Below are 27,228 nucleotides of genomic sequence, written 5' to 3'. Positions count from 1 at the left end.
TCTCTTGATCACATATCCATAGGCGTGTTGAAACTGCACTCAATTGGTCCATTTTACCACGATGTTGTATGTGACTGTCCACAACTAGTTGGACTGACGATAACAATAGGCTATCTATTGTAGCATATCTGTATTACTCATGCTCAAAACCCACAGGCCCACATCAGTGGATCTGTCATGTCTACTGTACATTTCAATAACGCAGTCAACACCCATTTAACCTGTAGATTTCACAAATGCAGGGAGATGTTCAGGTTAGATTACCTTTAAGGACCCTCAAACACGGATAAGTAGGCCTATCAAATATGAACATATAACCTATATTCTATAACCCATATCAGGCGGGGTCAACAGCCTCTTCTTCCATCTTATCAACTGGGACCAATAATGTAGCTGGTCCCGTTCACCTACATCTTCTTCGTGAATGAGTTTGGATTTTTCCAGGGTACTAATAATGACCTATAGCCTAGCACAAACATTCCTAACGGAGCGTAGGCTTATCTCAAATGCAAATTTCAGAGGTAATCAAACATAATATTGTAGCAATAGACTAGCCTACATGCAGTGGCACGACTTGAGAATCACGAGAGTGAGTGGAACATTAGGCCTGCTATGACTGGACTGGATTTGGCCCAGTTTAGGCTACATCATTATTGGGCACACCCTCATGTCACCTGCTTGTGGTTTTCTACAATGACATCATAGGCTAAGCTGTATTAAAACAGCCCGACATCAGAAAAGCACGAGATGAATGCAGATTCTTGCTGAACATCTAGTGTCAACTCACGTATAGCAGTTTAATAAAGACGATGAGGAAGGACATTTCTTCTTAGACTTTTCAGTGTTGTAAAACAATAGTTTAGGCTGTAAAGTGTAGTCCTAGGTCTCGTCTATCCAAGTTTCCCTTGCGCATTGACTGATTTTGAACCCCCCCCCTAAATAATAATAAACTATTGCAATAACCTATTATTTAGGATGATTACAACAATGTCCCTAATATGGAGGTTTAGTTATAGTTGTAATTCAAATATTAGTTATTATCCTGATGCTGCAGCCACTTGTAAATTTACTGTCGTTTGTCAATATTGCGATGCCTGCTGTGCTGTAGCCTAGTCATTCAAACCGATTGGAACAATGGTGACTCCGCCCGCATTGCATAGCTGTGGGAATCTACGGGGCGGAGCTGATGGTGATGGTTATTCACGTCGTTAGGGAAGAGAAGAGCGGGCTGTTCCACACAGTTCCAGCGGCCACCCGAAGTTATGAGCGAACTTCAACAATAATGCGGCGTGCAGCATGAATCGTCAAGACGCGAAGGGAGTTGTCTTGACCGGCTATTACAGTAACAGTGAGTCCTTACCGCCCCAGCCTGGAGTAAACTCTGTCGAAGAAGCCGATCCCTCTGTTCCAAGGTGGGTGAGTGAGAGAGACAGTTGCCAAGCTTTTGGTGTTTTTGTTATGACAGCTCTTGGTTTAAAAGTAGGCTGGCTGTAAGGTCCTAGCAATTGGGTGTCGCAGTCAACACGATTATTGAAAAGGGTGGAAATAGCTTGTAGTCTGGGAACAGTAGGCTGTATTACTTCTTCTATGGTATACAATTAGTCTACTGTAATATAGTGTTGACTGTTTTTCTGGGTCTCTCAGTGGACTGGATGCAAGCCCACTGAAGGTAGTAAATTAGCCTGTGGCTCGCCATTGTTGTGGAGGGTTTTTGTCACAAATGATCATCAGTTTGACATCATCATGAATAAAATAAGCTATGTGATCCATCAAACCCACTAGAACCACATTGTTAGGCCATGTGTGAATTTGCACAGTGGACACTAAACTTAGCCTACCCTCAAAACAAATGAGACAGGTCTTGAAATTGGATGCTGGTTGTTTCCCTTAGTTGTGCAGGCCACCATCTGTAACAGGAAGGTGCCTGCCTTTCAGGTCGCCGAGCTCCGACATGGAAACAGGTGTCCCTGTCCACCAGCTGTGTCTGCAGCTCCCCAGTGGCCCATGTGCTCTGTAAGGGTGTGTGTGTGTGTGTGTGTGTGTGTGTGTCTGTGTCCATGGTGGCATGGGTGGCCAAATGGTCATAGACTCACAGCACACATCTGGCCCTATCTGTTTGTCTCTGCCTGTTGGCTCCAGTGTCCGTGGTCTTGTGTAGGAAATGACAGACAGACAAAAGAGATAAAACAACATGGACTCTGTTAGTGTGGTCACCTCAGTGACAATACTGCTTTAGTGTTGTGATAAAATGCCCGTCTATTGTCTTTGGTGCGACATTGTCTTGGAAAAACAGCACCTTCTGGAGACTCACTCAAAGTGTCCAACGTAATGTTTTCCCTCAGCCTGTTTTTAGCTTTTGTGAAGCCAGTTATATCTTACCTCTCCACCTACCTACTCATTCCACATGCACACGCTGCCTTTGACCAGTACTGACTAATTTTAGAAAGGGCACTTAAAATTATATTTGTATTGATATGGTTTGTAAACACAGGACTCAGAATTGAAACATAATGGCCAGTTGTGATAACCTAAACGGCGTGTGACCTTCTCATTCAGGCCGGTGCAGAAAGCACAGACTGTGCTTCCAAGCCAATTCTAATGTCTCACACTTTTTACCTTCTATTGTCATTTTTAAGTAAGTCCCAGTAGGTAAGAGAAGTTAGCATGTATTAGACAGCTAAACTCACACACATTAGGTATGTATGGCAGGGATCATGCTGTTCAAACAATAGGCTTGAGCCCTAGATGCCAGGAAATGTCAAGGTATAGAGAAGCTAAGACCCACACAAACAACATGAATTATACATAGCCAAGTTCAGCTGTGTCCTTTATGAGGGTAATGTAGGTGGATCAACTCTACCAGGCTGTCAGGGACAGGCGTTCAATGTGAGTGTTTCTCTTAGTGTAGTTGTTTGTTTGCTAGCTTACATAGCAGCTATTAAAATGGCAGCCCTCCAATAGTTTGTCTATTCTGTCATGGAAGTTAAGTACAGCTGCCTGGTGATGGCGTGTCACAGTAGTGAAACAGAAACTTGTAAGAGGCCGAGAGGACTTCTGAAGGCCACCAATATGGTCCCAATTAATCTAACCTTTGCATCATGTTTGCATATTTACCCACGGACAACAAGGTGGACATTACTTGATTGGATCAACTACTACACAAAGTGGCTGGACCTCTCAGAGGTCATGGCAGGTTTTAGTCCGAAAAACTGCAGCCTCCTCCATTGTAGGTTCTAAATGAAAACATGACATATCGACGTGGCATCACTTGCCTCATACCTGCAACAGTGTCAACAGCCGATGTAAATAGCTGGGCTTAGCGTGCAGAATCAACATAGGACATAGGTTATCAAGGCTTTCCTCCACCACTACGCGTCCTCTGATTAGTTTTCCGTTTGCACAGGTCATGTTTTTTATCCCTCCTCCACCTTGCGCCTGTGTTTGTATAATGTGTATGTGTGTGTGTGTGTGTGTGTGTGTGTGTGTGTGGGGGGGGTCTGTTATGCCATTGTAAACTCTGTTTTGTCTTTGTCCCTTGACTTGCTATTTGTGTGATTTAAGAACAAATGATCTTGCTTTTATTGCTGTTGCTGTCACAGCTAATCTGATCAAAGTCACTGGGGGGTAATAACAAGTTGAGAGCACCTTAGATGTAGAAAGAGAGAGATGGATACAGAAAGATAAAAGACAGCTTGAGAGAGAGAGAGAGAAAGAGAGAATGAAAATAAAATGAGATGCTTAGACCATTTACATTCAGAGAAAAGGCACTTGAGCCCTTTGTTGAGGCCCCATCTTTGTTCAGGACCCTTCAGTACGGGAACCATGTGACCTGCTGGCTAACCATTAGCAGCGTAAAACAGTTGTGGACTAACTTCTGCGTGCCATTCCTGGGCTTGTTGCCATGGAGCAGTGGTCAAGAGACTCCAACATCTGTTTCCACATGTTATCAACAGGCCAAAAAAGACAGGGTTTTTTTAGAGTCCCTGAGAGGGAACACTTTTCCTGTGAGAATAGGAAAATACATCTTGGAAGCCTGTAGACAGGCAGTCCCAACTACAGCTGTAACTTAACATCCCTTTTAGGTGACTGTAGCTGTAACCTAACATCCCTAACATCTCTGACACGGTTGCAGACTAAGACAGTAAGGCATGCCATGTTCAGCTTTTGTCACTGATAGATTGTGGCTTCAGTTGAACTAAATTGGTGCGGTGTGGTCTTAGGCTACAGTCTTCAGTGCTCAAAAGGTGTTAACAAATGGAGAGAGAGAGAGAGAGAGGAATTGCATTATGGCTTGGTTCTCGTGCCACAGTTCCTATGCCGTGTGGCTCGGCCCTCCTGCGTGTGTATGAAAAATCACCCGACTATGACCAAAAGACAGGCTTGTGCTTGTTTACCACCCCCCACCCCCACCACCACCATCCAACCAGCCACCCTGCCCTCTCCCTCTCCCTCTCCCTCTCCCTCTCCCTCTCTCTCTCCCTGCACCCCTTGCCATTGTGAGCTGCTCATTTGTCACTGGGAGCTGGAGAGCTATATGACCTTTTCATTTGAATAGGAGTATCTGTTGGACAGCATTGGGTGCTGTGCAGTGTGCAGTGCACTGCCCTGGGTCCCTTGACTTTGCTCGTAGGCCAAGGGCAGCTCCAGCTCTCGAAGTTTGCATACACTGTTTATTCGTTTGACTCGCTGAGAGAGGGGGGGGGGGGTTGGTGGGAAAGGTGTTGTTTGTGTGACTCTGGGTGGATTATATGAAACACTTTTCTGTTATGCCTTCCTCTGGATTTAGCCCTTGTTATTTATTAAACATATTTGCAAAGCCTGTTTACTTAATAGTTTCAGTCCCACCGCAATTAAGTTTGCTTTTAGTCTCTAAAAGGGTGTCTCTAATGCTGGTAGGTAAATTGTTTACATTCCATCTTGAAATAGTCTTGCATTTTTGTGAAATGTAAAATGTTATGTGTTTTATTACTGGGTTCAGTGTACCTTTGGCCCCAGTTTGGAGGTAGTAAGCACCGTGCCATCAATTATCTGTAGTCATTTACAGCCGACCACATAGGAGCGAGATTAGACTCGGGTCCTATCTGACTCTGAGTCTGACCTCATTTGATAATTCTGAGGGAATGGCTCTCACCGTTGGGTCTGCTTTAGTTTCTTTTTGGCGCTTTGTGAGCGCAGTGTTTGTGTACTGTACAAAGTGCTACGTCTTTCACATTGGAGAGGAGGTGTGTAGTTTACCTGGCGGCACGAATGTCATCTGTCACCGATACCCAGAGCGCTTCCTGCGTCTGTGAGGTCAGACGAGAGTCATCTTACACCCACTACCGTTTTGCTACGGTGGCCTGGCGGTCTCTTTAGGTTTGCCTCCTTCGCTTGGTCTGTTTCCCAGGGACCATTAAAAAGAGCACTGCTCTAAAGGCATAGGGGTTTGGGTGGCGATGTATTTCTTCACTGTGAAACTGTAATGTTAGCTAGCCTCTGGGTTGTTGCATAACAACAAGAGGTACAGTGGATTGGCTAGAATTCTCAGGTATCAGTGTGGTCGCCTAGGTGTTTTATGGTCTGTCTGTGTCTCTCTCACAGACAGACTGTCTCGACTCCCACTGCCTCTGTATGTACCTCTATCTATCTATCTATCTATCTATCTATGTCTGCCCCTCACAAACTCTCAGTGCTCAGAAGTAGCCTAGGTCTTTTAAGAAGACACCATTACTTGTGGCAGACTGAATTGACCCAGATTGACTGCGTTGCTGTGCAGCAGTGGTGTGGGGCCGGTGCGTAAGAAGCAAGTCATTTGCTCCCCACTGAACTGCTGACGTTTCAGCATTTATTTTTGCTTTCCCCTGACATGGCAGCAAGCTACCAGGCTACCCTGGGTGAGGGAAAGGAGGGGCATTCTGGCTCATTTATGCCCACCAGGGATTCCCTCGCCTTGGGCTTGGATGCAATCTAGGAGCCCTTGGTGTCATGACGCATAAACCCCCCACTGGCTTTTAATTTCATAAGACAGCAGTTTGATGTTTTTTTTTTGTTTAAATTAAGTTTAAAGAGCGGTTTGACAGCAGGGGTTGATCTATGCAAAGTGAACTAGCCTACTTTTTGTGGGTATTTTATGAAACAGTTATGTAAACTCAAGTCAAGGAAATGAAATGCTAGCACACTACACAGTAACTGCCCTTTTTTTGTGTCTGTGTCTGTTTGCCTGTGTGAGTGCATGCAGACTTGAATTCTTTCCGTCAGCCTGTACTGCATTGTGCCTGCGTTGTTTTTAAGGCATTTGTGTCCTCTCTCTATGTGGTGTTGTTGAGTGACTCAGTCTTGATGGCGGCTGCTTTGGCACTCGGGTGAAATTTTGCCAGCGGGACGTGAGCTTTTGATATTAATGCTGCATGGATTAAGTTAATTAATTTAATTAAAAATGGATGCCTGGAATGCCACAGTGTGTTGTTGTTCTGCTCAGCCTCGCCCCATGGGAGAGCTGAGTGCTGATGAATAGTGTCAGTCAAGTGCTATGCATGCCTGCAGGTTTCTCAACTCTATTTCCAGTGAATTTTAAGAAATCATAATTTCGTTTGGCATCCAGACAGCCCTATGCTGTGTGTTGCACATTTCTGCGATGTTTCTTGTAAAGTGTGCAAATGCTACATTTTAGCCTAGATGTGGATTAGAGACTTGCTGGCTAGAGCTAAATGTGATATGACCTCCTAATTAGCCTCCATTACTGTCTTACGCAGTAGCTGACAGAAAACACAAACACTACTTCAGTAGCGCTGTGGACTATCACGTCCTTGGATTAGTTGGTCGGGGACAGTTTGGGGAGAATGGGAACTCTGTCCCTGGTCTCACCCTTCTGAGTCCAGTCCATTCCCAGAAATAGTCACGGTGTCTATTAACATGGTGACTCTGAGTCACATTGTGAGTAAGCCATCAAGTCCTGAATCAGTGCCAGTGTTGTCAGATTGGGTTGAGTGATTTCCGGCCAATCACGTTCGAAAACCCGCCCTCTTCAGCAAAAAAACGCCCAACAACGCATTTGTCACAGAAAAAAAATTTAACCCAACATTTAGCCCGCTTAAGGCTCCCCCCCCCCCCCCCCCCCCCTGCCTGACGTAGTCAAAAGAAGCCCAATTGGGCGGGCACCCGCCCAATCTGGCAACACTGATCACTGCCCAATACCAATGTTCAGTGTGCATGAATGTGATCCCTGTGCCCCCCCTCTCTTGCCCCCGACCCCCCAGTCGTAGGACGGGACACTACAATGTCCAGAATCGCTCCAAAAATGCAGCGGGGAAGCCTCCATACAACCGCTGCAACTCGCAGGACTCCCTGGACATGGACGCCTTCTGGAAGGAGGTGGAGAGCATCGGAGAGTCCGACACCGGGCCACAGGAAGAGGTCCAGCTGAAAGTGCCAGACGGTAGGCGTCTCTCTCTCTCTACAGTATAGTATGACATGAGCTAATGATCTGAGATAGGGTGGCAGTGGCTCAGGAAGTAGAGGAGTCTTCCAAGCAAGACACCTAACCCCAGTGCTCCTGATGAGCAGGTTGGCACCTTGCATGGCAGCCTCCGCCATCGGTGTGTGAGTGTGTGAGTGAATGGTTGAATGTAAGGCATGACAATGTAAAGCGATTTGGGTGCTTGCAGGAGTCGAAAAAAGTGCTATATACAGTATATTATATTATATTATATTATATTATATTATATTATATTATATTGCATATTACCATGTACTACTACTCATCATAATATGTCAAATGGAGCCCACACACATAGCCTAACTGTTTAGAGCTGAACCCAGTGCATTTCTGTTGTATTCACAAGAGACTCCTTGCATGCTTGCTTGGTAAGAAGGTGCATTGTTTTGCAGCCTACGTATGGAGTTTTGCTCAATCTATCATTCCTGACACTTTGTTATTCATGTCATTTATTTGTGCAACGTCACCCTGGCTAGACCTGGCTCACCTACTGACCAGGCCAGCATTCAGGGGAGCATCTCAGCCACAGTCTGAGGTCTCTCTAGGATATCGGTAAAGTTGGAGACAGAGAAATACAGAAAGGCAGAGAGAGGCCGACTACTTTCTGGAACAGCCATCTAAAAACAAGGACATTGAGGAGAGAAACCGTGACGGGTGTTAAGCTAAGCGATCGGCATGAGCATCTCATTGGTGTGCAGCAGACGGATTAGGCACGCTCTGTTATGGCCATTACAGCCCATACCTGGGAAAAGTGTGGCCAGAGATTTGATTAGCTGTTTTTCCCATCCCATCACCTCAGATTTAACTTCACACAGATAATAGGTAGGTCATTCTCTATATTTAGAAATGAAAGGCAAGCTGTACCTAAGGCTTTGATGCTATCTCCGGTGTACGTGAGGAAAAACTGACAATGACCATGTCTGAACCTGCAGGAAAGGGATATAAACAGGGACAGTAGAGGGGTTTTTTTCTCAGGGTGCACACAGACTGTTTTTGTCTTTAGAGAGGAACCTGAATGCTTCGACTTCCTGAGTCAAGTTTTTGTGTGTGTGTGTGTTTGTGTCCGTGTGTTGATTCTGTGTCTTCTTGTTATATACAGGAAGAGAGAGAGAGAGAGACTCTGTGCGCGTGTGTTTGTGTGTGTGTGTGTGTGTGTGTGTGTGTGTGTGTGTGTTTGTGTGTGTGTGTGTGTGTGTGTGCGCGTTTGTGTGTGTGTGTGCGTTTCTGTGTGTGTGTGTGTGTGTGTGTGTGCGCGTTTGTGCGTTTCTGTGTGTGTGTGTGTGTGTGCGCGTTTGTGCGTTTCTGTGTGTGTGTGTGTGTGTGTGTGTGCGCGTTTGTGTGTGTGCGTTTCTGTGTGTGTGTGTGTGTGTGTGTGTGTGTGTGTGTGTGTGCGCGCGTTTGTGCGTTTCTGTGTGTGTGTGTATGCATTTCTGTGTGTGTGTGTGTGTGTGTGTGTGCGCGTTTGTGCGTGTGTGTGTGTGTGTGTGCGTTTCTGTGTGTATGTGTGTGTGTGTGTGTGCGCACGTTTACTAATGTGTACTAATTTATCCCACTTGTAGTTATCAACCACGCTTCAAGGGAAGTTACTGCAATGCTTTAGATACCAGTGACTGACTCATGGTCCTCTGCTAGCCAATGTGAGCGTTTGTGTGAGCAAATAGCTTCAGTGTAAGAAATCTGAGCTCCATGCTGTCTGTTGCCAGTAATGCTATGTCATTCTGTGTTTTGGCTTTGTAGACTCACACAGTAGCAAAACATCATGAATGAAACTTAGGAGCTTCTTTCACTTCCTAATGCTCAATTTAACCCCCTGGTCATTGCCCTTTGCCATTTTCGTGTCCAGAGGGGGGTTATGAATAAACATGTCTTAAAGGGGCAGTCAAAATTATGCCATGACTTGGAACCACTAGCAGATCATAGTACCAATCCGAGTTATACTTGGTCAAGCAAATTTGTATACTTTTGCAATATGTCAATGCAGTATTCACTCAATGCATTAAGGGCCGGTTTCCCATCGATGAAGAGTAGTCCTTGACTAAAAGAAAACTTCAATAAAATCAATCAAAATTTTTCCAAGATTTTAGTCTAGGATAAAGCTTAATCCTTATATGAGAATCTGGTTGTAAAAGTGTATAACTTAATTTTTTGCCAGGACGAAACATGACCACAACCAAATCTCTGTTTGATATAATTCACTTTTTACCTGTTAGTTGCTGAATAAACATGGACAAATGTTTGGTTCTGAAGTAAGTTGACCTGTTTGCCTTGCTGTTTTTCAGAGGGGGAGCACGAGGAGGCATGGCTGACCGCGGCAGGGCTGACCTTACTCTTCCAGGAGTCGGAGTCGGAGTCGGACCCGGACGCCTCGGAGGACAGCAAGGCCATGCTTTCCACGCTGACCCGCACGCAGGCGGCCGCCGTGGAGAAGCGCGTGGAGCTGCTCAAGCAGACCATGCGCAAGAAGAACAAGCAGTACCAAGTGCCTGACGTCAGGGAGATCTTCAAACCGCCGCCAGCTTCCGCAGCCCAGTCGGAAGGGACCCAGGTGGGTGAGGAGTCATCTGCTCTGATTACTGGTCTCTCTCAGGCCTTTGGGTGACTGGAGAAGAAGGGTCCATAGGATGGAGTGGGAGAGAGTTTCATATCATGTAACAAAAAACACTGCAAAAGAAATCCTGGTATCACATATCATTGTTAAGCTCGCGATTCCCTCCAGCACGTGGACACTCACTGACCGGGCCACGACACATGATTGAATGACGGGTCCATGTTTTGATTGGTTGGATGCCACCTTGTCTTAATTGGCCGGATGTAGGTGGATGCCTAATTTGACTTATGTAATTATGGTGGTACAACTCGAGATGCTCACATTTTTAAAACAGTTCTCCACTCATTATTTATGTCTGCTACACTGCTGGTGACTATTAAAGGAATACTGTTTATGTTTAAGAGAGTTCGTACACACAATCTACAAGACACTTGCATTTCATTTATTCATTTCACAGCCTTGTTGGCAGCCAGAGTAACTATGTGACAGTAACATAAACCTGATGGCCTCATTTAATGGCCTAAGGAGGGCCATTACTGACAAACAGACGTTTGTTTAAGGTCACTTGAGAAAATTATTATACACTCAGCAAGTTGTTTTTAAATAGAGACAGAGGTAGTGTTGGAGTGGCCAGATTGCCAGGCCTCTGTCCAGGATGAGGATCACAAACTGACAGAAGAGCAGATACTCGATGACAGAGACAATTAAGAGTACAGTACAGGCGTTTGTTTGGATGTCCTACCTCTAGTGGTTATTATGATAACATCTGTAAAGTCCTGTCTGATGGGTGGCTGGCTGTCGATGGCTGGCTTCCTTTTTGTGCCACCCAGCTTCTGATCTTGTATTTGACAAAGCTCAGGGCTTTGTCATTGAGAGCCCCGCGTCGTAAAAGTGTCTCTTCAGTTCAGTGGCCAGATCTTTTCATCGCAGCTCACACTGACCAGGGTCAGATGCATACTTAACGTAGACTACTTTTCCATCTTGCTCTGTATAGGTTTTCTAACTGGCACCAACTGTTTGAAGTAGAGCTGTGTTAAATGCTAAAATATTGAATAACTGCTACCAAACAAAGCCAAGCAAGGGCTTGAAATCCTAATTCCTATCCTATGCTGGAATCTCAAATGGCAGTGGAATAGCCAGCAACTTTGACTCTGTTATTGATTAATTTCCAGTTGTGTGACATTTATAGCTGATCTAATATCTGTGAAGATGTCTATAGTACAAGTTAAGATTACTGGTTAATAGGTAGTTGAATACCAGTGAAGGGATAATTGCAGAGATATTTGGTAACTTTGAACCCCTGAGAAATAGTAGATAATGGATAACCTATTTAAACCCTGTCCAATAGTGATTGTTTAACCTTTTCACCTTTAGAGAATAAGCATATTCAGTTTCTTGTGAAAATGGCTAGAGTTTTGCATATGGCTCAGTTTAGAATAAATATGTTTTGAATGGTAGTCAAAACACATGTAGTGCAAAACAAGTGAGTTATTCATGTGATTTGGGGAAGCTAGGTGAGAAACAAAGCCATGTCAGTAGCAGGATTCCTCAGGCGGGCCTTGGTGGCGGCACGGCACGCGTACAGCCCCCGACTGATCACTGTGCATTTCTCTTCTTCTCTTCCTGTTTCAACAGCCTGGAGACGAGCCGCAGGCCCTAGAGAGAAGTGAAAATGGCAAAGGGGATGTTGCGTCCTCCGGTATGTGTCACCCAGCGTAGAAGACCGGCCTGGGCATGTTCCCTCCACCCCCACTGGCCCTTATCAGAATCTCATACCTTCCTGACGTGTCTGTTCTTCTCCCGCCTGGTATCAGTTACATTACGGCACCTCTAGGAAAGAGGTCATTAAGGAGAAGCTTTGGCAACATTGTAACACGTACAGTCATGCCAGTAAAGCTCATTGAATTGAGATTGAGTTGAATTGAATTGAGAAGAAAGAAAAGTGTTCAAGCTAGAGTCAGCATCAGTAGGCGGCCGCTCTGTAAAGTGGCACGAATTAAAAGTGATGCTGTGTCGTGGCAGCCTTGGGTATATTATCCTCTCCTCAGCCATTCAAAGTGGGGGAAAAAAAGATGGGCGTGGTAAAAGAAAGTCATCCTGTAGATCTGACACAATCTCTCCCCAACTCCCCGCAGAGACAGAGAAAAAACAAAAACAAAAAAAAAAGTGTGACTTGAAAAAAAACCTTACTGCAGCATTCTCACACTGGGCATTAGGCTGGAACTTGGCTGCATGGCTCATCAGTGACCTTTACCCATGGGGGGGGGGGGGCTCAGGGGAATGTGTGGACCCTTTGTCCCTCTCGACCCGTGCTGGGTCCATTAGTTTAGGAACCCCTCCTGGGCACCTCTCTGACTGTCCCCAGATACTGACCCGATCCAACAGAACTTTGAATAATGCTCCCTATCTGTTTAGGTGCTGAATAAGGGTTGTTAGCTGCGGACTTTCATCTTTCCCATAAAGCCTGCTGTCTTAAATTAGTGATGCATATTTGTGTGGGGGCCATTACAAGGGTATGATTGACCAGAGCTTGGCACGTGTGATATGGGCGGAGCTTTGATGGTGATGTCATCAACGACACTGATTGGAGTTTGGTCGGTGCTGGTTGTAATTTTTGAAGGTCTCGTTGCATCAGTGGTCAGTGAGCCAGTAAAAGGAACATGTTAAAATTCTTGATTGTATCTCATGATACCTGTTTGTTAATATATGTGTGTGTGTGTGTGTGTGTGTGTCAGGTTTGGTTGGCATATTTTTTCATTTATTTTTTAGTTTGTCCAAGCATATGTGTGTGTGTCTAAAATTTATTTGGATGTGGATGTTGGATGTGTTTATGCACTAGTTAACATGCGTGTGTGTGTGTGTGTGTGTGTGTGCATAGATGAGGCCATTGGGAACGGAGCATATCCCCCTGCCGACCAGTCTGCCCCCGACTCAGAGACAGACCTCAACCTGGAGGTGTCGTTTGCTGAGCAGGCTTTGAGCTACAGGGGGAGGTCAAAGGGCGTCGATAGCCTGAGCCTGAGGGAGAGCCAGGCGGACGACAGGCTGCCGGTGAGTGAGAGTCATTAAACATTAACGTGTGTGTGTGTGTGCACTGATTTACCTGTGTGTGCTGTTGCCCGAGCAAAGTTTACCTGCGACAAAAACAGGAAGTCCAGCTCGCGACTCTCAGGAGGGGACAACAGCTTTAGAGAATGGGGCGGGCAGGGTGGGGTGGACCGAGGAATGTCAGTCCTTGAGAGTGGCTTGGACAACAGGACAGGGTGTTTGTCCATTACACTGTATGTCACAGTATATCAATAGAGAGTTGCAGCGGTGGAGTACTAAAGATTAAAAAGTGATTTTAGTCCAAATCCAGCCTCCAGGCAAATCCAAATGAGGCTTGGAAGCATGGGATGATGAGGGTTTTGTTTCTTTATAGTTTTAGTCCATGTGGTTTTGTGCAAATAAAACATAAAAAATCATGTCACACAAAAGTCATAACATCTTGTCCTAAGCGTATTGTTGTTATGTTAGGAGCAGTCGGCCTTTGAGTGTAAAGTCTAAAAGCATTTTGTGCTGAGGTGACACCTGGTGGAGACTTTGTGGAACATGACAAAGCTGGCTCCTCTTAGAAGCTCTGCATTTATGTTCACCTTTCCTGTCTCCCATCAGAATTTCAAAGTTCCCCCGGACAAGACCGGCAGGACCAAAATCGGGGACTTGGCCCCCCAGGACATGAAGATGGTGCGGCGGCTTGTGCTGATTGAGATGACCGCTCTGTTCGACACGGCGAGGATCGACTGGAAGTGCAACAAAGTGGTCAAGCAGAAAGAGAAAGGTAAGGCGAGAGAACATGGAACCGCCGGGTTTCTCAGGGACAGCGTAATTGAGGTGTAATGGATTGGACCGTGTAGCGGAAAATTCCAGGGGCGATGTGGCTCCTCATGGAGTAGTCTTTGATTTTCGGAGTGAAGGTCACGTCCAGATCCGGTCTGTCTGTCTGTTGCAGTCCGAGATGTTTTTGATACTCGCCTGTTACTGGAACAGAGAGTTTTTTCGTGCTGACAAGATCTGAAAATACAGCCACCGCTAGAAAGTAGGGGACATATTGGTGTTGTATCTGTGTGGCAGATATCAGCAACACATCCAAGTTCATCCCTGGTGATGCCTATGGGCATTGTTTTTTGAAAAATATATTTTTGCCTTTTTATGCTTTTATTTTGATAGCACAGTCAAGAGAGTGACAGGAAACAAGTGTGAGAGAGAGATGGGGTGGGATTAGGAAATGACCTGGGTCAGACTCAAACCCAGGTCGCTATGGGCCCGTGGACCCAAATATGGTACGGGCGCTGTAACCAGTTATGCCACAGTGCCCCCATGCCTATGGCCATTGTTAAAGGAGAATTCTGGCGATTTCTTTACATTGATCTCTGTTTCTCGAGGTCACAAGAACTGTCAGTACAAAAAAAACCCGAAAACAATCAGTTCTACCTAGCTCAAGTTGCTGCAGCCACCAGCTAGAGCTACCAGGCAGCTACAGTGCTCTGGGGGCTTGTTCACTAGCCCCCATATTTATGCCCCACGAGTGCCCGAGGGTACTCTTGTGCCATCAAGCCTGGCCTAATGCATGTGAGCCTGCCCATCCACACTAACTTTCATACTGCAGAAATATAACAGAGGAAATGGTTGGAATACAGATGACCTGACTCCTCTCTTGTCTGTTAGTATATTCTTACCAATAGCTTTGCCTTTGAAGCTGGTTGTAATGCCAACATGATCATCAGAATGTCACCCAGAGGTTTCAGAGTAAGTAGTTGTGTGTGTTTGAATAAAACCACAGATGACAATCCATTCCGTACCATATAAGGCGGGAAATTGGAAGGTAATTACTGAAGTGATCCCATTCTTAGATGGTGTGGTGTGTTTGAAACAAAACAACAAAATTTCTCTGTTGACACATTAAAGATTTGTTTTGGACAGTCTTCACGGCGTTAACCTTTTGTCCAAATCCAGCCGGATGTTTATGTGAGACGTCTTCTCATGAGACAGGCCACTGTGGGTCAGTGTGCCTTTGTTTTCTTACCAGCTCGGCCAGTTACTGTGCTGGCACGGCCACAGCATATTCAGCCGAGGGGGAAGTCCAGGACTCCCTCCTTAGCCAGGATTGTGTGAGTGTGTGTGTGAGTGTGTGTGTGTGTGTGTGTGTGTGTGTGTGTTTTCTATTTCTACTGAATATCACGTCACCATTTAACTGTCCAGCTGCCTCGTTATTGTCGGTCATGTCAAACGCGGTTGTTGTAACACAACAAAATGGAATCTATTGTATTTTCATTGTAAGTGAAACGGCTGCAGTCAGCTGCACTTGATGTGAGTGTTGCTAACAAAGGAATGTGACTGAAAATGTGGATGAATTCAATTGAAACTGAATCCTACTGAACCGGTCCAAATGTGACTTGTCCTACAGAATCGGGTCTTTTCGGAGTTCCCCTAGCCACTCTGCTGGAGCAGGACCAGAGGAGGGTACCGGGGACTAAGGTGCCACTTATACTGCAGCGGGTGAGGAAAAAGTGCATACTTGTTACAGCAGTGCATACTGTACTTACTGTAGAGATTTAGTGTTAAAATGTCACCCACTGAACAATTATAGGTTCACTTGTGTTGGAGGTTTAAGCAGTGGGAATTAAATGAGGAAAAGTACCTCGGTTCACAGTGTCCTTGATAAGGTTCTTCATAGTACTGGAATCATCCTGTTGTGACGACGGAAATAAGGGAGAAGTTTTTCTCTCTCAGCCTCTTTCTTGTCTCTCTCTCTCTCTCTCTCTTTTTCTCTATCTCTCTCTTTTACACTCTCTCTCTCTCTCACACACACATACGCAATGGGCCATCTTCTTGTCTCTTGTAGCTGATCAGTCACATAGAGGCGGAGGGGCTGGACACTGAGGGACTCCTGCGGATACCCGGCGCTGCCGGAAGAGTCAAGGTCAGCGCCTCTCTCTCTCTCTATCTGCTGTTGGAGCTGTTATGGTGTGTGTGTGTGTGTGTGTGTGTGTGTGTGTGTGTGTGTGCTGTTGCTGTTGTTGTTGAGCCTGCCTCGGGCCATGCAGGCTTTGTCAAGCACAGCCAGAGCGAATACCTAGACATAATCATTAGCCTGCCTGAGACTGGACAATAGCAAAGGAGCAATTGCTCGATTATGTGTGTGTCTGTGTCTCTGTGTGTGTATGTGTCTGGTTTTTCAACACAACACAGCACCATATCGTTGCATCCGGAAAGTCCTAAGCTAGCCTGTCTCCACTCAGACCTCTGCTGGTGCAGTGTGTGTGTGTGTGTGTGTGTGTGTGTGTGTGTGTGTGTGTGTGGGGTCTATTTAAAGAGAGGGTCTCTCCCTTATTCACTACAGCTCTCTCTGCTGCTGCTGCTGCTGCGGCGGCCTCCACCACTTATACTGCAGCAGTCAAACAGAAGCTCTGCTGTATACCTGCTGCTGCTGCTGTCTCTGAGTGCTATTTCATTTATGTATTCATTCAGACGGCATCTCGCTCCACTTCCACCTGGCTGTGGCTCCGTAGATGTAGATGTATATGAGAATGTAAATGGGCCTTGGTGTGGTGTTTCTATCCGTGGGGGATTTAGAGATTTCTTCCGCGTGTGTGTAGGAGGCGAGCGAGCGAGCGAGCATACGCCATCTGTATGCATGGCAGTAGATGAAGGCAGATGGATCGATCCACTGCCAAATGATACAAAAAAAAGCCTGTATCTTTTCATGCAAATCATCACAGCACACAGTATATACAGTCAGTGCAGTTTAGGTCTTGGTGTGTGCGGCTGTGTGTGTGTGTGTGTGTGTGTGTGTGTGTGTGTGTGTGTGTGTGTGTGTGTGTGTGTGTGTGTGTGTGTGTGTGTGTGTGTGTGTGTGTGTGTGTGTGTGTGTGTGTGTGTGTGTGTGTGTGTGTGTGTGCGTGTGTGCACAGTACAGGAAGTGAAATGTTTTCTGACTTAAAGCAACATTGTGCATATTTTTCCGTTTCATGTTGAGGGTTTTGCATGTAGCTAGCTGGTTTAAAACCCAGAGGTTCCCACTAGCTGCTCAGGATGGAATCACACGCACAAGGTTTAATGCTTATATGGTCTTTTGGGCCTCCACCGTCGACTTCAAGGCAGCGCAGGCTAGAAGGCGTTAGGGTTAGGGGTAGGTGCCAGTGCTGCCTTGAAGTCAGCGGTAGGGGCCCAAAAGACCATCAAGTGGCTTAGTGACAGACCTAGGCAAGTGGTAAACCTCCTAATAGAAGAGCTCCATGGCTTTGTTTAGCTAGGAGAATGAAACCATAGGGCTCTTCTATTAAGAGGTTTACCACTTTTCTGTGTTAACTAAGGATTTGTCACTAAACCACATATTTGGAATACCTTCATGGATTTTCACCATGCACTTCTGAGCTCTGGCTCACCTTTTAAACCATGACATCAAATATATATCACAATACATTAATCTGCCAACTTTATCAGTACAATATCTTTGTGTTTGCTTATATGTGTATATATATATATATATATATATATGTGTGTGTGTGTGTGTGTTAAAGGCGCTGTGTCAAGAGCTGGAGGCTAAGTTCTATGAGGACACGTTCCGGTGGGAGACGCTGAAGCAGCATGACGCGGCAAGCATGCTCAAGTTCTTCATCCGCGAGCTGCCACACCCACTAATCACCGTGGAGTACCTGAACGCGTTCATCGCTGTGCTCAGTGAGTCTCACCCCCATCCAGTAGACACACACCCACACACACACACACACACACACACACACTCACTCAATCAAATCTATATGCTATTCCCTGCTGATCTTAATGTCCACACACACATACAATATCTAAGACGGGTCACAGGCCAAAGTTGAGTCATGTCATATCTCCTGCAATGCAGTCTTGCTGTATACATTAGTAGGGCTACAGTGTAACCATGTTATTGAGTACCTTACACTTGCACGTATACTATCTACAACTAATGCTCTGTTTGTACACTTCTGCTTAGATGCTAACTATATTTTATTATAGTCATTTGTACCTGTACTTTGCACAATCTGATATGGTTTCATAATAAATATCAAATGATTACACTCGTACATGCACATGTTCTGACATTTTAAGAGTGCTGATTGCTTGTGTCTGTGCCATCATCAGAGCTGCCCACGAAGAAACAACAGCTTCAGGCTCTCAACCTGCTGGTCCTGCTACTGCCAGAATCAAGCAGGGACACGCTCAAGGTACTCACATCCATACATTACACACAGACATACACACATACACACACACACACACACACACACACACACACACGCACGCACAGTCGCACACCCACACACACCCACACACAGTGTCTCACAGGAAGGCATACTCATATTCGCACATGGCTCAACAAACTGCCTCTTTGTCTCACACTCCAATCACCCCCCCCCTCTCTTTCCCTCTGTCTTTCTTTCTCTCTCTCTCCATTCCTTTCTCTCGGTCAGCTGGCATGAATTAATGTTTTTATTCATTGTCTGTTGACCAGTGTGTAAAACAATTCTGGACCAGTCCGGCGTGGATTGACACTCCCACAATGCCAGTGAAATGTATACCAGCCAGGCGTACTCACCAGCCTCTCCGAGTCATACTGATTTACTGCTTAGACATTTTAATGGCCTCTACCTTGGAAAATGGCTCCTTTATAGAGCTGCTGTGTAATTGTATTAGTTGGCTGATTTGAAGGTGTCTTTGAAAATGATTACATTCTAATTGTTGTGAGTCATATTGAGTGTCATTGATGAGCTACTGTGGGACATCCCATACCTACAGCGCAAGGAGTTTGACACCTCTCCTGGGTATATCTGACATAAAACACTGTGTGTTTAACTGAAGGTGCATTTTCATGTGTTATGGGCGTTGTTTGTATGTCATATTCATGCATGTGTGTATGAATGTGTGCTCCAACAAAACAGAAATATGTGTAAAGAACAGTTAATTGTGCCCCTGACTATATAGAAAACACTCCTGAATCCTAAATATATGCATACCTCCTGTTCTGCCATCTTTAGAAAGACTATACTAAGAGTTGGTTAATTTGAGATGCAGTAGAAATCCACAACAAACAGAGGAAAATGAGAATCCAAACTAGGCTAAAAACATCATGCAGTTGAACACAGATAAACACGCGAATGATGATGGTTGATAACTCATATGATGCCTGAATAATTTAAAATACTCTCAAGGCAAGGCTAATCTGTGAGAATTCTCCATTCATGGTTTGACTTGTTTATATTTATTGATCTGCGTGCTGTTGCTTTGCAGTGGTTTTGGAAAGCATCCACTCTGCTGTCATCCATCCTAAATAGGCCCATAAGTACAATCATGACATCAAGCTTGCGTGTTGTTGTGCAACTTCCCTCCCAGGCGCTGATGGAGTTCTTCCAGAGAGTGACCGACCACATGGAGCAGAACAAGATGAGCCTGAACAACGTGGCGGTGGTGATGGCGCCCAACATCTTCATGTTCAAAGGGTTCCGCACCAAGATCAGCGAGCAGCAGGAATTCTCCATGGCTGCCGGCACGGCCAGCATCGTCCGCCTCCTCATCCAGTACCAGAACATTCTGTGGACAGTAAGCGGCAAACAAACATGACTCTATATCGTAATACCTCCCATTTATTATCACCCATTTTGTTCGAAAATTTTTAAACAACGATGTTTTTTAATACTTCAAAATAACATTTGATAAATTAACCTTACATTTTTCAGTAGCCATAGGTGTGTAGATTTGAACAAAATTTGGTTTGGTTTTTACCGGGGCTTTACCCCTTGTTTACCACGCTCGGAGGTTAGTGCTGGTCTGGTGGGTCGTCTACTTCCACCCTTTCACACGGCACATGAACGGTTAGACCGAGAATTCTCGTTGCTACTTCAAAATTCCACTGGAGCTTCAAGCGTATTTGTACACGCAGCTCGACACAAAGTTCTTCTTCTGCTTGCATTCACACACAGTAGATGTAACTCTGAGAAGACTTAACACACATTAGTAGCCCAGACATGAACATAAAGTAGTGGAACGGACAGCATTGCTATAGTTTCTTGCTAATGTTTTTTTAAAAACTAGAAGCTCATGGTATCAGGAAGCAGCCTCTGCAGCCTTCTCGTGAAATGTTTATGTTAAGCAAATTCAATTTTTAAAAATGGCGCTTCTGCTGATCCTAATCTTACTTCTGTGGACAGTAAGCAGTACAATTACAATTTTACTTTTATGGTCAAAACACAGCAAATATTGCCCTATACAGTCTACCTCCATGGACAGTGAGCAGCAAACACCACCTTCGGCCGTACATCTATTTCAGATGAAACATCAGATATTACCTTCATACTTCTTCTGTAGCCAGCAGAGTCGTCAGAAAGAGTCTACAGCAAAGTGGAGTTATTTTTCTGTATGTGCAGAGTAGCTGAAAAAGCAACTGTCTGTGTTGATGCCCGGAAAGGCCGCCTATTGATGTCTAGTGGTATTCATTCATTCGTTAGGTTCTTATTATGGCAAGCAGAATTATGAGGACGTTGGCTGGACTCTTGGAGAATATACTAGTGTTGACGTCAGGTTGTGTTTGCCTTTAAAATGTCTGTTTGTCAAAAGTGGATGTGTCATGAAGTCATCTTGTACCAAAAAATAAATAAAAGTGTAGACGTTTCTAAAGATGTGGTCACTAGAGAGGTCATGTCTCTTTCTCTCTCTCTCTCTCTCTCTCTCAGATCCCCAAGTTCATCATCAACCAGGTGCGAGAGCAGAACACAGAGAAGCAGAAACAGAAGAAGGCCAGCAAGGAGAAGGGCATGAAGAGGCTACTCAAGAAGATGACCCAAGACCGCGACAAGCCCGACAAACAGGAGCGGAGTGCCACAGAGGTGAGACAGAGGGAGGGATGAGATGGATGGATGGATGGATGGAGAGAGAGAGAGACGGAGAGGGAGGTTAAGGGCAAGGGCACTATACTGGCAGACTTGTAGAGAGAGTGAGGAAGAGAACAGAAATAAAGAGAACATGTAACACCATGGAAACAGATTAGCACCTGTTCTGGGTAGTCAGGAAGGTGTGTGTGTGTGTGTGTGCACGTGTGTGTGTATTACCTAAGTATTTTTACCCAGTAGGGTGACTGAAATGAGGTTTGATTGTGTGACTAACTTGTATTGACTTCAGTGTTGTTGGCCTTCTGCAGCTCACAAAGGCAGGTCCACAAAATGGCATCCTTGTGACATCTAGTGGACATACAGGGCATTGCCACTGATATTCTCCCTTCTGACAAGTTGTGTAATAGGAACATATGAGGCAATTGCATAATGAAGGGTATTCCAAGAGAACAGCTGTAAACAAACATCATGAAAGTCAATTTAGCGTTTTAAGATACTAAACTTACTGCTGCAAGTTGTAAATATGGTGTGTGTGTGTGTGTTTGTGTGTGTGTGTGTAGAATGACAGCCCCCAAGGGTTCATCAGGGTGCAGGCTCCTGAGTTCTCCAAGGTGTCCATGGCTGTGCAGCTGACGGAGGATCTGCAGGCGTCAGACATCCTCGCCCGATTCCTCAGCCAGGACAGGTGAGCCCAGCCTCACTTCCAAACCCAACAGTATGCTCCCCCCATAAACTCACACGAACGCACACGAGTTCTGTGACATCTCACGATCAGTAGTAGATTCCATACTTGGACAGTAGAGGAACATTTGTAATGTGTCTGTTGAGGAGACTGAGGTTTAACGGGATCAGTGTCACATTTAGCATGACCTTTGTGAACTACTTGAGACCTATGATCGCATGGTGCTCCTTTCACTTGCACTTTCTCCATAACTCCTAGTGTGATAAGCCAGCATTTCATCCCAGTTTGTTATTTTTGTTTACCGTAATATCCCAACTATTAGCCGCGGCATTGATTTTGCAAAATTTCTTCAGCTATGAGGTTAATACACAGGGGTAGTTAATATGGTATTAATATGATTATGTTTCTTTTAACTTGCATAAAACACTGTCCTGCGGCTTATACGCAATGCAGCTAATACACAGGAAATTACTGTACCTTCAATGGCAGAATGCTAGATTATGTTCCTGTTTAGCGTATCCAGTACCATGAAGACAGATACTAAGATAAACATAGAGTGTTAAATGAAATTAAGCTGACAGTTGAGTCAGCACCTTTGGTTATCCCTAACCAGAACATGACTGTGACACTCTGTTAAGACTATTACGCTTGTGTCAATTCCAGTAAAATACTAGACCATGTAATTAGCGTTAGCATCTCCGGCCAATCCAGAGTGCTGTAGTAGGATAGGTGAGCCACTCGCCTCACATGCATGTGGTAATTACCCCTGGTCATTATCCTCCCACCACCTGGTCTAACTTCTCCTGAGTCAGGAGAAGGTTAGATGCTATCTGAAATTACACTAAACAGTCATTAGACGTGGGCCTGCCTCAACGTGGGGCTACTGTGTTAGGTCAGCTCCGACACTATGCAGAAAATGTCTGTCTGAAAATGGCTTCAGAGCTGGGCCCCAAAGCGCGAATTCAATTCAGTGGTAGTGTAATGTAGATGCTATCTTGAGGTGTGTGTAGACTTGTTTCTTTAGGCTTGTTAATGTCAAGTTTTTTTATTTTTTTATTAGCTTAGACTTACTGTTTGTGTAGGGTTTGGTATACATGCCTTAAATTATGGCATGTAATAGTATATGATGTATATAGTCTAATTAATTTCTAATTCTCTGAGAATGTACTCTATTGCAACAGCTTTTCACTTTAATGTGACTACATTAGCAATGATAATACAAGAGGAATAAATATCTAAAATTCTTTGAATTATTTTATATATTCATGGGATTTTTGCCTTTATTCAGATGGAACAGTGAAGTGTGACAGAAAGTGAGTGGTAGAGAGAGATGGGGTGGGATCAGGAAATGACTGCTGGTCGGATTCAAATCTGGGTCCCTGTGGGCACTTGGGCCCGAATGTGGTACAGACACTGCATCCACTAGGGCTACAGCATCTCCAGACATCTTTACTTTCTTTTTTTAATTAGGAATGGATTCATCAGTAACCCGCTACCATTTTGCTTCTTACGGAGTTCTTTTGAAGGTCCAGTTGTGTCCTCAGTTTTCCCCCAGAAGTAGAACACTTCGTGGTGATAATTGCCTCAAATCCATTTTGTTATTTCAAATCTTGTTTTGCTTCAACATTATTGGCACCAGGAAAACTGACTGCAATTAAATAAAACACTATGTTTATTCAGAACTCAATTTTGCATACAACAGCAAAACAACTCGCTGCAAATGCCAATTTGTACCCATTTAAGCAGTCTGATTGTATTACTGGCATTACCATGTAATTGCGTTATTGTTATGCCCACGTAATAGTATTATTGTTATGCATTTTTTGGCTGAAGTCAAGACCTCAATTACATCATTACTGTATGCAGTTAATTGACTTCAGTCTGTAGTTAATATGGTGTTGTGTGTTGATGTGTGTGTGTGTGTTTGTGATTGCGTACAAGTATAACTGTGTCAGCCCAGCCATTGCCAGTGGTTCCTCTGTTGCGGTGATGCGGCATGACACGAGGAGCGATGCCTCTGACCGCCCCTATGAGTCGGCCCATGAAGTTTGTCGTTTGTCACAATCGGCGAGGGTGACACTCTGTGTTTGTCACATGATGCTCACGCCCCCGAGGGACTCCTGCTCCCTCATACTAGCTTACTGTCTCTCTGAACACAGAAACTAACAGATACAATGTCAGACTTTTATGCCCCTCCAAGTTGCTTAATATGCATGTATTAACCAGGCAAAGGCCTTTAGTGTTAAAGGAACATGGCACCTTTTTAGCCCGGAGTTAAATAAGAGGATACATACCCTTCTCTTTTCTGTGCGTGCAATAACCCAGTCTGACACTGTTAGCCTAGCTTAGCATAGTACACTGGAAGTGGGTTAAACCAGTTAGCCTATAGCTCCTTTTTAGCTGCAGGCTAACTGGTGTAACCCACTTCCTTTTAAAACGCAGTATACACTGTAAAGAATTTTGGAGCAAAGAGATAAGTAATAATAATATTAATATGTTTTATTTATATAGTGCCTTTTCTCACACTCAAGGTCGCTTAAAAAATATGGACTTTAACTTAATTTTTACTACTTATATTTAGTTTATTTTAACCTGCATTTTACAGCGCCACTCTCCCTCGGTTAGATACTGTATGTCAGTGTTTTGTGTGTTGTTTTGTCCAGTGTTAACTGAAGCTCTATCTCTGGTCTTGCTTCTGCAGCTCGGTCTCTGTGAAGAGGGAGGACCTGTGTCTGTATGAGATTGGAGGGAACATCAGTAAGTGCCCATCTGAATGAAATTCCTCTCCACACCATCTGGGAGTGTGTTGTGGGAGGCATGCAGTCTGTCACGCGTTTGGGTTTCAATCCCCCCTGCAAACAAACGAGGCAGCAGCTTTCTCGCCTTTGGGGTGTGAAACTGTGATGTTTGTTTACATCCCAATTCCAGTCCTCCAGATTAATATTGTTAAAATGAAAAGCCCTGCTGTGTTATCTTCCTTTCTTGCCCTGAGTCAAATCAGTTCATCGGCTTGATTCAGAATCGAGATCAACCTAAAGGGTTAGGGCAGAATAATAATACGTTGAATAAGAATAAAAAGAATAAGAAGAATAAGAATAATAATGTGTTGAAAGGGTTGCTGCCTTCAGGTTTCCCCCAGCATGGTACTTTCACTCTGTGTTAATGCCATTGCACCGAGTCTGTATTTTCTGACCAAAATGATTCCATGATTAAAACATTGTGTCAATCACATTAACAGACAGACTTCTGATGAACCTTCATTCATCAGTAAAATGTTTGGAGCAAGTTTGAATTTCTGAGTTTTTTCCATATCTGAATAGTGCCTGTGCATGGGGCTGTAGCATTGTGTATTTGATGGGTTGAGGAAATGCTCATGGCATCACAGAAGTGCTGAGACGTTGCGGCTCACAGGGCAGTGTGTTTTGGGTCACTGACTTGTTTATGTTTTTGTTTTGCTCTTGTTGTGTGCAGAGGAGCGGTGTCTGGATGAGGAGGCCTACATGAAGGCCCTGCTGGAGCTCAACCCCAGCGCAGAGTGGGTGATCCGGGCCACCCAGCGCTAGGAGCCCTCCTCTTCCTCCTCCTCCTCTTCCTCCTCTCTGCCAGCGCTGGGTCCAGGAGGAGGATCTCACGGGGGGAAAGGGGCGCGGAATCCACACATGAAAGGGAATGTAACTCAAAGAGGGCTAGGGATGGGGGGGGGGGGGGGGCGGGGGATCTTCATTTCTGTTTGACCTTGGAGGGAAGCCAAGGTCGGGTTTTCACGGCAAGCCTTCAGTGAAAATGCAGTAGGTATTCGTAGTTTTATAAACTGGGCTCTGTTTTCATAAAGTCTGTCTGGGCTGTCTATGCAGTGTATCAGGGTCCAGTCACATACTGTACACATTTTTTTTTTTATTTGACCCAAATTGTGGCACCAACAGAGGCAAGGGTGGCCGAATAGAATTCTCTATCAATTCTCTTCAAATCAGTTTGACTTGGCTATGCACGTATGCCCCTAGACACCTCACTGTCAGGGTTAGTCACTCGCTGACCTTTTTGTGTCAGTTGGTGATAAGCTCAATTTGACTTGAAGGTGCAGTGTTTGGTTATTGTTATAAAAATGACAAAGCTTCTAGAGCTTCTAGAAAACCCTTCCCCTAGAGAGGAATAAGTATGTGCTTTTTGAACCTCTAGGATTTGCTATGGAAAACAACTGAACCAGATTTCCACAGACATACAAGCGGTTTTTGACAAAAACTGTATATCATTGCACCTTTATATTTGAGGTGGTTCAGTGCATTAATATATTGTGGTAATACCAACCTACACCACTGTCTGTTCTCAGAAGAAAAGAAGAATCATGAATATACTTTATAGTGTGCAATTTGTATGCCACATGAGTTCAACATAATAATGTTGACAGTGCAGTGAGGTTATATATGATTCAGAGAGTAAGCCTGTAAGCTCTATCTATGACCACTAGGCTTACCTTGCTGATTCCAGGATGTATTATTATTTTTAAAAGTGTAGGAGTCACCAAAACGAGGCAAGCATTCTCCTTTTGGTTTCAAGCTGCTATTTCAGAAGCGGTGAATGATTTTACAATTATGTGGCTTACTAAGAAACAAACAATGGAAAACTGAGACTCCTATTTACAAACTTCACCTGTATTTAAGATCACGTCACACGTAGCTAATACTGAGTTGGTGTTTGAGCGAATTACTCTTCAGCGAACAAACATGGCATAATACTGTACATTGCAGGATAGTGCAGGTCTGGTCTCCATAGGATAAACGTGCTTTGCAAGCAATCAAAATCATTCTTTTACCAAAATCGTCTCATTCTTTACCATGAATCACTTTATGTGCTTTTGTATGACTGAATATATTATTATTTATTGGTCTTATTGCATTTCATAACATCTCATTTTGTCACTGCCGTATGATCGTTTGTTTCATCCAGTTATACTACTACTTTAAATAACAATTCTCTTTATCACTAACATCCAATGAATTTACAACAAATTATGGCAAAATGATCATATTATTGCTCTCTTAAACACCCACTGCCAAATGTAGCGCTAGCCAGTGGAAGAAGCTCAGATAGCTGTCTCTATCTGAGGACTTGCGCAGCAGTTTCCAGGGAATTTGAAGGTACTGGACCAGAAGTGGCCTTTTTTTTTTGCTGTGAATCAGGGATATTTTTATAAACCTGACGTGGGGTGTCACAACCCTTTTTTCCCCCCACAACAATGGTGTCCGTCTGTTTCTGTGGCAACCGACCTGCCTCCACGCAGAGTCATTATGGGATGTGTCAACCCAAATCAGAGTTTCCAAGTCAGCGCTTAGCGGACAACTACTACGGAGTCCCACAAGGTACTTTTCAAAGGAGGGAATTGTTTTTGTTTTAAAATCTAAATCTTCAGTGCAAGGGAAGACACCCTAGTAGTTAGGTTGACTTACTGAATGAATATTTTTTCAATCAGATGATTTTTATATACATATACAGACAATACAAGTTGACACTGTGAATAGTTTTGTTATTAAGTGTATCCCATATGTACTGTACTGTACTGTACTGTATCTGATGCTTTGAGAATGACCACTACAATTGTTTTTGTAAATAAATCTGTAATTACATATCA

At 44.4% G+C, this 27,228-nt stretch overlaps 1 protein-coding gene across 1 annotated transcript; it reads left to right on the top strand.

Annotated features, from left to right (window-relative positions):
* Nucleotides 1–1,222: 1,222 nt before the first annotated feature.
* On the top strand, nucleotides 1,223–27,228 carry arhgap18 (Rho GTPase activating protein 18). Its single transcript, XM_076271627.1, has 15 exons — nucleotides 1,223–1,412; nucleotides 7,236–7,414; nucleotides 9,754–10,019; nucleotides 11,658–11,721; nucleotides 12,901–13,073; nucleotides 13,677–13,842; nucleotides 15,469–15,560; nucleotides 15,907–15,984; nucleotides 17,585–17,744; nucleotides 18,180–18,262; nucleotides 19,428–19,634; nucleotides 20,765–20,917; nucleotides 21,481–21,605; nucleotides 24,304–24,359; nucleotides 25,074–27,228. Exons 1-15 carry the CDS (start codon nucleotides 1,297–1,299, stop codon nucleotides 25,163–25,165), a joined length of 2,010 nt encoding a protein of 669 aa, XP_076127742.1. The 5' UTR covers nucleotides 1,223–1,296; the 3' UTR covers nucleotides 25,166–27,228.

Source organism: Alosa pseudoharengus, unplaced genomic scaffold (genome assembly GCF_046254945.1).
Source record: "Alosa pseudoharengus isolate Yale_2024_CS ecotype anadromous, Long Island Sound unplaced genomic scaffold, YU_APseudo_1.1 YU_APseudo_1.1_scf_7, whole genome shotgun sequence".
Classification (NCBI taxonomy): domain Eukaryota; kingdom Metazoa; phylum Chordata; class Actinopteri; order Clupeiformes; family Clupeidae; genus Alosa; species Alosa pseudoharengus.
Note: the sequence above shows the minus strand (reverse complement) of the source record. Positions and strands in the feature narration are given on the sequence as shown.